This window comes from Solanum verrucosum, unplaced genomic scaffold (genome assembly GCF_900185275.1).
Source record: "Solanum verrucosum unplaced genomic scaffold, falcon-dt-bn FXZP01000823.1, whole genome shotgun sequence".
NCBI lineage: Eukaryota > Viridiplantae > Streptophyta > Magnoliopsida > Solanales > Solanaceae > Solanum > Solanum verrucosum.
In genome coordinates, this window is record NW_026019834.1 from 74655 (window position 1) to 86113 (window position 11459).

The 11459-nt window shown below is 35.1% G+C and overlaps 1 protein-coding gene across 1 annotated transcript; it reads right to left on the minus strand.

Moving 5' to 3' along the window:
* LOC125813849 (uncharacterized) lies at positions 1-3075 on the minus strand. Its single transcript, XM_049493323.1, has 3 exons — positions 2605-3075; positions 1559-1891; positions 1-927 (listed from the first exon to the last, which is right to left on the minus strand). The coding sequence occupies exons 1-3, from the start codon at positions 3073-3075 to the stop codon at positions 4-6; spliced, it is 1728 nt and encodes a 575-aa protein (XP_049349280.1). The 3' UTR covers positions 1-3.
* Positions 3076-11459: the final 8384 nt, after the last annotated feature.

An 11459-nucleotide genomic window follows, 5' to 3' on the forward strand; every position in this document is an offset into this window, starting at 1 on the left:
ATTCTAAAGTGTAGAAGTAGTAGAAGAAGAAGAAAAAGGTGATGATGTCAAAGACGATGACGAAGAAGACAACAAGTAGCTCAAGTTGAACTCTATCTGCAATCGATGATGAAGTGATACATAAGAAACTGTCTCCTTTTTCTCTTGCTCCTCCAGTTCCTTTAGAGGGATAGCCGCGAGGAATCTCTTGATGAATTCTCTGCAGCATTCTTTCCCCTTGCATATCATCTCTTCCTTATCCTTAGTATCATTTTTCTGTGACTTCTCTTCTGCAACATTCTCATATATCATTGTGTTATCGTCAAACCTTAAAATATATGCTTTGCTGCAACCCTCATATAGCCTTTCTCCCAATGTATCAATAATGTAATAGGCATTTTCTTCCACCTTCAATACGAAGAAATGATCGTTCCAACTTATAATATAAACTCTAGGTTCAAATTCAATACCATCTGTGACACTACTAATCTTGTCCCATATCTGATCAAATGACATTACCCCTTGTAATGAGTCAAATTTCTCTGGGATGAAGAATCCAACAAATGATTGATCATGCGAGATGGATAAAGGTCGAATACCAGCATGCAGGACAGTCTCTAAATCAAAGTGCTTGTTTGGGAAATCATTGATGTAAGTATCATTTTGGCATAGTTTTCTCCATTCCGTGGAACCTTGTAGTATGAGGTTATCAAATTCTGGTCTCGTGGGCATTGCAACTCTATTCGATTGCAGCCAATGGGAGATAACAGCTACTAGTGCTGTGCATGCACTCTCTCCAGCAGCCTTATCGCTGCATTGGTCGAAAGATGCAAAGAAGACCTCGGTTTTGAGCTTCGTTTGCCTATCCCTACTCTGTAATTCCTTTACTTCCCAAGCAGGCTCATTTTGGTGGCTTGATTCAGCAGAAGGTTCAGCCTTCTCTACAATCTGTTAGTGAAAAATGCACAAGTATCAGAGGAGGAATGTTTCATATTATACGAAATTTTTTAGTTTAGGATAAAATTTGTACTTTTATCCAGCCTAAACACAACAGAATTAACTCATTGGTACTTTTTTTTATTACTATTTATTAACAAGCTAAGGTAGATGTAGTTTATAGGAATGTTCGATAATGTGACATAGCCTACAACAAAGAGTTACAAGTTCAGATGAATATACAGCTCACAACCAAACATGTACAACTATTTGATTGTGAAATTTGACCTTGACTTATTCCGAATTTCATATAATGGATGATAATGACAACACATATATTTGGACAAAATTAATCTTGGAAGACAGAGTTGCCAACACATTTGTTTTCGCCAAACTTGAAAAGTTTCAAAAGAAAGTTGCCAAAATTGAAATCTTAACAAGAAAGCATTATTATTCAAATCTATCATTATCGTTTCAATTATTGTGTAAGTAATGAGATGTTTAAGAATAAATAAAGTGTAGTTGAACCAAATCCCTTTTTGACCAAGGCTATTAAATATTGTTTTCGTTAAACAAATAAGCAAATAGAGACATAATATAGGACTGAGTCATTAGTGTGTGTTAGGTGTTTTTGTAAATGTACCTGTTGATTGAGTCGTGAGTCAACACCAAAGCTACAAGTCCTCTTAATCAATGCTTCTTCTTTACTCGGTCTGATGGGTCTCAGACTTAATCGCCTTCTCTTCCAAGAGAACCACCCAACTTTCTTGACTAAGTCAAGCTGAGTTTCTGAACTCGACTCAATTGCCTTCGGTACCTCTGCTTCAAATGTCGATGACTCATCTTCTTGACTCAGCTTGTATCCCTTTCTGTCACATACGCTACTACTCTTTGCTAAACATTGCAGCTGTCTCGACTCGTTCCAGTCACGGACACAGCCTACCGACTCTTTCATCTCACCAAATGTAATGTTGACCTGCAGTTTTTTGAAATTTGACAAAGTCAGAATAATAATAATCAGCATAACAGATGGGGTAATTAAAAATACAACCAGGCTTCCTTGTATTTATTTAAAAATTCCTTTACAGACGATGACATGATTTATTTATTTTCAAGAAAAACTATGCTTGGAAAATATATTCAAAGATAAATAATTGATTTCATTATCAGTCATTGTCCCTTTTAACTGACGGAATTAGTCAGCTGTTCGCTTTTGCTTAGTTCATTACTAATATATAAGACTACTAAATTCACAGCAAGATTTGTTCATAAATAGGGACAAATATTTGACTTGTCAAAAAAAAAACGTTTAAAATTTCCAAACACATAGCTTAGAAGTTTTGATGAAATAGGGAAAATTATTATTAAAATAAAATTAATATTCTATTGCGAAATGGTGTGAGCACACGTACTTTGATTACACATTACAAGTTTTGTCCTAAATAATTCCATTGCCCCAATTTATATAACACATTTCAGATTTTGAGATTCAAATAAGTCAATCTTTGATGTAAATTTCTGACATATCTTCATAAATAATTTTGAATTTTAACTCTCAAAAAATGAAATGTGTCACATGAATTAGGACAGAGAAAGTAATTGTACACTAACAAATTTAAGAGGTTGATCAATCGCACTAGACATTTTTCAATTGATCTAGCTAATGAAGAAGAAGATGATGAAACTTACATGGAGGATAGCTGATACGGAAGTTTTACCAATATTTAAAGTTATTGGAAGCTTCTCTTCAACAAGACACATCCTTTTAGCAGCCAATTCAGCTACATTAACAACCACTTTCCCAATCACCACCATTTTCTCAAAACTAGTTGCGTACAAGACATTAAAAGAAACATCCCAGGGCGAATATTTTAGACTCTGATAACAACCAGAAACCTCTGTAAAGCAACAAACATTCTCAAACTCATCTGCATCATTATCCCATTTAACAGAATTGTCTTTCATAAATCTCCGACTTGTGAAATCTTTCTTATATTTATAAAATTGGACTAAACCAAACTTGGATTCTCCTTTCCATTTCATCTCTATTGTCATCATCTTCACCTTTCTTGATTCTTGATTTTCCTTATCCAAATCATCAACTCCTAATTCTAGCTTCAATGGCCTCATTTTCACCTTATACTTCCTAGTCACCGCCATTTCAAAAATAAAAACACAGAAATAAATGTGTATGTAAGAGAAGATATATATAATATAGTTTCCTTAATAAGCAATAAAACAGAGGAAAGAAGGAAATGAGAAAATGTATTCTCTCCGTTCTATTTTATGTGACACATTTTTTTATTTAATTTTATTTTAAAAAAATCATTTTATTATAATTAAAAATAATAACAATTTTTGTCTTTAATGAAATAATTTTTAATCATAAAATAATTTAAGATTATTTTAAATCACAAATCTTTTTTTTTTTCTTAAATATTATATCAAGTCAAACGATAGACATATAAAATGGAACAAAAAGGTAGTAAATTAAGAAAAGGAGAGGTGTGGTGTCATTGGACCAATGAAGAAGGAACACGTTAACGCGGGAAAGGAATTTCAACACGTGGGGAGTACGCGTGTGTACCAAATCATCTCATAGATTTGGAATATTCGTGTAAAAAGAAAAAACACGAGAAGACTGCATATTTTTGTTTTAGTTTTAGTTTTTGTTCCATCCCAATCCCATCCCTTTTCTTTCACGTCTTCGCCTCTTTTCTAAACGTGTTAAATTAAATTGGTGTTCTAAGGGGTCGTTTAGTTCCATTGTTATATTTTTATTATTTTCTTTCATTTTAATTTATTTGTTTTAGTTGGTTGGACAAAAGTTTTTTAAATTTTGTTGTTCTCAACTAAAAATATGAATAATGCATTAAAATATTATTCAATCTTGTGATCTTAAATATGCATTGTGAGATATTGTTAAATTATAAAAAGAACATTTTTTTAAGCGGTCTGAATATAAAAGTTAGACACATGTATTGAAAACAATGATAACACCTTTCATGTTTCGCACAAATACTGTAAACCCTTAGATAATATTTAATGAATAATAAATCTTGTACATTAGATTAGTTACTTGATGGATTTGAATGCAAGTTGTTGGAAATAAGTTATTTGTAATTTCTCATTTCTTGTGAATTTGCTTTTAATTTTGAAATGACCATTTTGCTCCCCCCCCTAGCGTTTTCATACTTATTTGTGTTGCAGGAACAGTTGGTGTGGTCCCATATGCGTCCGAGTGTTTTTGGTGATTTTGACCCTTTTGAGTTGACAATTCTCGATGTGGTTGACTTTGGTCAACATTTTTTAGCTTCAAGCATCAGATGGGAATTGCATTAGTTTCATCGCGTCCGAAACATCGAGTTTGAGCTAGTAAGGTGGTTGGTAAGGTTTCTGAGGCCTTCGGTTCAGTTTTGGGCATTTGGGTGAAAAGTTGGGTTTTAAGCCTTACAAGTGGTCCAGGAGGGTAATTCCATCATTTGACCTCTTTTTGGAAATCTGATGATTCCATTGAGTTTGGAATGTCAAATTTAGTGGGGTAGCATGTCCAGTTTATTTTTATCGAACCTTGAATGTTTTTCGAGGGTCCATTCATAGGCATTTTTCCTTATGATGAGTTGCTGGATTTCAGTTTCCGATGTTGGTCATTTTGACCTTCGCTGGCGATCGCAACCATGGGGCCTCGTGTTCGCGATGAAGCCTTTACTTAACCTTCACGATCGGGGACAAGGGCCTTGCGATTGCAATGTGAAACTCAGTGCCCTTTGCGATCACGAGAGTTAGTGGCTTGCGATCGCGATGACCATTTTTCACCTGGACAGAACCCAAAATTCGGAATTCTTCCCACTTTTTTTCTATTTCCACTGTTCAATCTTTTAGAGCTTCGGGGAGGCAATTTCTTGGCTACTTTTTGTGAAAATTCGTGTGGGTAAGCTTTCTCTACCAACGCTTTGTTGATTTCATCAATTTTTATCTTCAAAAAACATTTTTAAACCTTGATTTTAAAGTGGGTTTTGGGGATTTCTCCGGTAAGTTGGAAAATTAGTAAATTCTTGATTTGGAGCTCGATTCTTGCTTGTTTTAATTGTTTTTTTAAGCACAAATCCCTATTGTCTTGTAGAATGTGTTTTTTCAACTAAAAATAATAGTCTAATTTTACCCTTTTGATTTTCAAAGTGATTTTTGGTCTATTTTACCCCCGATTTGTAATCCTATCAATGGGTATCATTGCATTCCTTTTGATGAACTCTTTCTATTCTTTATAGTTGGGGGGATCATTTTGGTGATCGTGTGGTTGAGAAAATGCTTTGATAGAGTTGTTCGAGTGAAGTTTCGGCCTTTGAGGTAAGTTTTACTATCCTTCTTTTAGACTAAGATGAGTAAGTGATCTTTATTAGGGAGTCAACTATGAAATGAGTTGTAGTATGTGTTTTAGAGGTTGTTAAGTGTTGACATTCTTGTTTAGTTTGTGTGATACCTATTTGTGACATTTAGCCCGTGTAGAGGCTCATGTAAAACAAAAAATTGTTGCTGAAAACTTGTGATATGTGAGTAATTGCTCGAATGAGGGACGTGTGACTTATCCTTATATTTGGCATTGAGATGCCCCAGTTAGGGGCTTGAGTTGATTTTGAAACATCTTAAAAATGAAAGAAATGCTTTTCAAAGTGGTAAAAATTGATTTTAAATGGATTTCTCCGCTATCCCTATCATTTGAGACATGTTTCAGGACTTGTTGAGTTTGAGAACTTTATACTATTCATTTTTTTTTAATAAATCAACAACGCCTTTGTGTTGTATGTGTTGTGATGCAGTAATCCTTATTCAACATATCATCGTTCATGGGAATATGAGAGAGTGGAGAAATTCTATTTTTGAGAAAGAAAATGTGTCATCTTACTTATATCCTTGATCACGAGCTAAGTGGCAAGTTGATGAGATTGTTATATGGACTGCGAGCCCCATGAGTCCTTCTCTTGAAGCTAAAGCTCGGCAATGTGTATACAACAGGTTATCAATGACCTTGGTTCCACCACATCATTTCATCATCTTATAATTCATTATATTACATTGGCCAACTTTGTTGTGTTGTGTGACTTGTTTATCTCTATCCTTTTGTGTGTACTTTATTTGCACCATTATTATATAAATTGACAGGACTGATGTCAGAATAAGACTTTTCTGTTTGTAGGTGGAAACGTTTTCTAGTTTATTTCTTAAGTCTGATTAGTTACTTATGCTCAGTCGGTCTAACCTACAGAGTATATGTGGATTATACTGACCCCCTACTTCTGTTATCCTTTTGATGCAGATCCTAGTCAGGGTGATCTTTGTAGCAGTTGAATGGATATAACATGTTTCTTCTCTTTCAGAATTGTGGTGAGATCCTGCTTTTTGGATCGCCATTGGTCTCTATATATCATTTACAATCTTTAATTTCATTTCAAAGACTTGAGATGTATTTCAGAATCTAGAAATGTATTAGATACTCTTTATACTTATGCTACCAGGGTTCAAGATCATCTTTGTTGTTTTCTTATCAATTGTGGCCTGACTTTCCTTTGGAAGTTTTATATGTGTTATTTTTTTTTTGGCTTACACACTATTTTGGGGTTTTTGGGGTATGTGCCATCATGACCTTGGCTTTTGAGTCATGACAAATTAGTATCAGAGTGCTAGATTCACCGGTTCCATAAGTTAAGAACATGGTGTCGAGTAGAGTCATGGGGATGGGTACGTAGATGTAACACCTTAGAATTTTGAAACGGAAGAAAATAAAATTTTGGACTAAAGTTTGGTTTTAGGGGTCACATCTTTTCTACGGGCCGTAGATGAAAATCGTAGGAAGGAAACATAATATTTTCCAAAAAATGTCCTAGTACCCTTTGTACTATTAATCAAGATGGTACACCATCATTTGTATGAGTCGTAGATAGGACTCGTAGGTGAGTCCCCGACATGGTGAATTTTGAGGGTCAAAGTTGGTTTCTACAGCTGGTTACTACAGACAGTAGAAAGACCTATGAACCGTAGAAGTGTTCCGTCAAAAAATAGGTGATTTCATGGTCCCAGTACTTTGTCTAAAGTTGATCAATATGGACCATAGAAAGTCATGCGCTCTGTAGGTCCAAACCGTATGTCGAGTCCTAAAGTTGTTTGAAAGGGGTTTTTGGGTCTTTTCCTAATTTTTTTAATCCTATACTACGTCTTTTTTGCCTTATATTCTAAGCCCTATATAAAGCTTTTAAGCCCCAAATTACCCACTTTAAATTCATTCTCCTAAATTCCCTAAAAACATGACCAAATTCATCCTCCCAAATTCTCTCAACCTAAGGAAGAAGAAGAAGAGCTAAGGTTTCATTCAAGTCCCCAATTCACTATCTTTCTTGGAATTTGAATAACAAGGTATGTGGGTATTCACCCATGAAATCCTTTCTTCCATGGGGTACCCAAAGCTTTCAATTTATAAATTCAATTTTTAATTGACTAAGTTAGGGTTTCAATTCAATCTTTGTCATCCAAATATGATTGATTATTGTTGATTAAGTCTTCTAATGCATGATTTAATGTTAATACATGATATTTAGTTGAACTTACATTGAACAATGCTTAAATCATGTTTTTCAACTTTGAATGTATGATGAACCCATAAATCTATGAACTATCAATTTTGAATTATGAAGATATGCATATTTTTATGAAACAATTATAAATTATTTGGGGATCCTTTGAAAGGAAAGTATCAATGTTATTGTGAAAGTATTTATAACTTATTATGATGATCATGATTGTGAAAGGTATTTCTCACAAATAAAGTCACATTGGTGAAGGGTTTTCTCATCCATGTTGAATTATGTGGATTAGTATTGCTCATTGACTTTCCTTTGTCCTATTAATATTTTACTTTTATCTATTCCATTGGGATATAGACTTAGCTCAAAGAGGGCTTTGAGGTGGAGGCTCAAATAGAATAGTCTCTAGTAGCAACCTCTAGTCCCAAACTACGTGCCCCCGTAGGATTGTCTTAAATGACATATCTAGTGGATCCACATTAGGAAATGAGGATATGTACAGATTCTACCTTGGCAAGTAAATTCCCCTTCTTTCGGTATGAGGTATATACCAGATTCCATGATATAGCTCTCATGGTCTTATTATCGGTCAAAGCCAAGATTCCACAAAATGACTATGTTTTCTTCAAAGCTTTCCTTATGTCCTTTATTTCAAATGAATTGACTACGTCCTATGATTTTCATGTTTTACTTCCATATGTTTAAAATGTCCACATATTGATCATGTCAAGATGCTTTAAACCATTTATACTATCATCTTCATTTTTATGTATATTACCCCATACTTAGTACATTCCATGTTCTAATGCATACTTATGCCTACATTATCTCATAAATGTAGGGTCCAACATTTTTTCCTCGAACACTCGTGGCTAGACATCTAGTGGGTTCTTCAAGTGATTGGTGAGTCCTCATGTTCTGAGGAACGAGACACTTTATAGATTCATTTCATTTCAGTTTCAAACTTTGTATGTGATGTATGGGTTATGTCCCAATCATTTTCCTTACAATGTATTATAGTGCTTTGAGACTTATGTTAGACTTTTTCTTTTGTCAAAATCTTTGATATATGAAATGCTATCTTTTAAAGTCTTTACTTCTATTATATTATATGATTTATACTAAGTGTCTTGTGTAGGGCCTCTCGGGGTCTTATACGCCATGTTTCGCCAAGGGTGTACTTTGGGTCGTGAGAAACTTGGTATTCAGAGCACTGAAAGGTTCTAGGATGTCTCATAAGCCACGTCAAGTAGAGTCTTGTTCATGAGTGTGAAGCATGCCACATTTATTAATAGGAAGCTATAAGACGTTTAGAAAATTGCACTTCTTTCATCATTCCAAATTTGTGCGATATTCTATATGTCTCTCTTCTAATCCTTATTAGATGCTTTTCAGGATATGGACGCTCGAAGAGAATATGTTAGGAGGAAAGTCCAACTAGACTTGGCAAGGTAAAATATGGTAGGAAAGTTCCGCCTAGTGGTTCGGGTTTAAGTGCTCCAAAGCAAAACCAATTCTATGCACTTCAAACTCGTCATGAGCAAGAGGGTTTTCCCGATGTGGTTATTGGTATATTGAAAGTATTTCATCTTGATGTTTATGCTTTACTTGCTCCTGGTGCTACTTTGTCTTTTGTAACGCCCTATGTGTCTATGAAGTTTGATGTTCTTTCAGATGTGTTGTTAGATCTTTTTTTCTATCTCTACACCTATTGGTGAATCTACTATCATTAAGAGAGACTACATAAATTTTCCCATCTGCATATCCCATAGAGTCACTCATGTTGATCTTGTAGAACTTGATATGATATGTTTCGATGTTATTGTTGGTACGGATTAGCTCCACTTTTGTTATGCTTCTGTTGATTGTAATTTTCGAGTGATTGAATTTCTATTTCCTGATGAGCCCGTCCTAGAGTGGAAAGGGGGAAATTCTATGCCTAATGGTCAATTTGTTTCTTATCTTAAAGCTAGAAAAATGATTTCTAAGGGTTGCATATATCATCTTGTTTGAGTTAGGGATAAGAATTTTGAAACCTCAACTCTTGAGTCGGTCCCCATTGTAAATGAGTTTTCAGAAGTGTTTCCCAATGGTCTACTTGGTGTTCCTCCCAAAAGGGAAATAGACTTCGGTATTAACCTTCTCCCTGATACGTAACCTGACTTTATTCTTCCTTACCGTATGGCCCTGGCAGAACTTAAGGAGCAATTGAAGGATTTGTTGTATAAGGGTTTCATCCGACCAAATATCTCTTCATGGGGTGCCCTCGTTTTGTTTGTTTGTAAGAAAAATGGTTCACTTCATATGTGTATTGACTAATGGCAATTGAACATGGTTACCATTAAGAATAAATATCCCCTTCCAAGGATAGATGATTTGTTTGATTAACTATAAGGAGCAAGTTACTTCTCTAAGATCGATCTCCGGTCGGGCTATCACCAATTGAGGATAAAGAAAGGTGTTGTTTCGAAGACATCTTTTCAAACTCGGTATGGTCATTATGAGTTTTTTGTAATGTCGTTTGGTTTAACTAATACTCCGACTGGATTTACAAATTTGATGAATATAGGGTTTCAACAATATCTAGGCATGTTTGTGATTGTGTCTATCGATGACATCTTGATTTACTCAAGGAGTGAAGATAAGCTCACTGATCATTTGAGGATTGTGTTGCAAGTCCTCAAGGACCAATAACTCTTTGCAATGTTTAGTAAATCCAAGTTTTGGTTGATATCTATAGCTTTTCTTGGTTATATTTTTTCCAGTAAGGGTATTGAGGTAGATGCTAAGAAGACAGATATGGTTAAAGGTTGGCCTAGACCTCTATCCCTTTCGGATATTCAAAGTTTCTTGGGTTTGAGTGGTTATTATAGGAGGTTTGTTGAAGGGTTTTATCCGGAGAAACATGAAACCTTATAGCCACATATGACGTCACAAAAGACAAAGTAGCACCGGGATCAAGCAAAGCTTAAACATAAAGATGGATGACTTTCAACATACCGATAACCACATCGGAAGAACCCTCTTGCTCGTGTTGAGTTTGGAGTGCATATAATCGGTTTTACTTTGGAGCACTCAAACTCGAACCACTAGGCAGGTCTTGCCTACTACATTTTACCTCTTTTTTTTTTAATTCTAGATGGATAATCTCTCAAGCAGTGACCACTCTTACCAAGACCAAAAAAATGACCCGTACCCATCAAAGATTTTCCCAAATGACTCTTGCAACAGTTTTGGCATGCAAGAACAGAAGATCCATTTCCACCACCATTTCCTTCTTGAGGCTTAGGGTTAGCAAGATCTTGATCCAGTATTAGTTGATTTGAAGAAAGTAGTTTCATAAAAATCTACGAAGGCCTTCTCTTAAGGGGGGCATGAAGTCCTTTGTTATCTAGGTCGGTTATGTCTCTCAAATGTTGATGAGTTGAGAAATTTGATTTTGACAAAAGCTCACAGTTCTCGATATCCTATTCCCTCGGGAGCCACCAAGATGTACCACGACTTGGGAGATGTTTATTTGTGAAATGAGTGAAGAAGGATATTGTCAAATTTTGGCTAAATGTCTAAATTGTCAACAAGTGAAAGTTGAGCATCAGAAACCTGGTGGCTTGGCTCAAGATATTAGTATTCCTACATTGAAGTGGGAAGATTTGACTATCAACTTCATTACAGGTTTACCTCGTACTAATCATTAGTTCAACTCGATTTGGGTTATGGTGGACTGAATGACAGAATCAACTTACTTTATTCCCATAAAGACTTTATTTTCAGCCGAGAGAAGTATGTGAAGATTTATATTTGTGAAATGGTAAGGTTCCATGGAGTGACATTATCCATTATCTCCGATTGTGGTACTCAATTTATATATCAATTTTGGAAGTCATTTTTGAAGGGTCTTGGTAATCGAGTGAAACTTAGCATGACTTTCCACCCTCAAATGGATGGAAAGCCTAGTGTACTATCCGTACC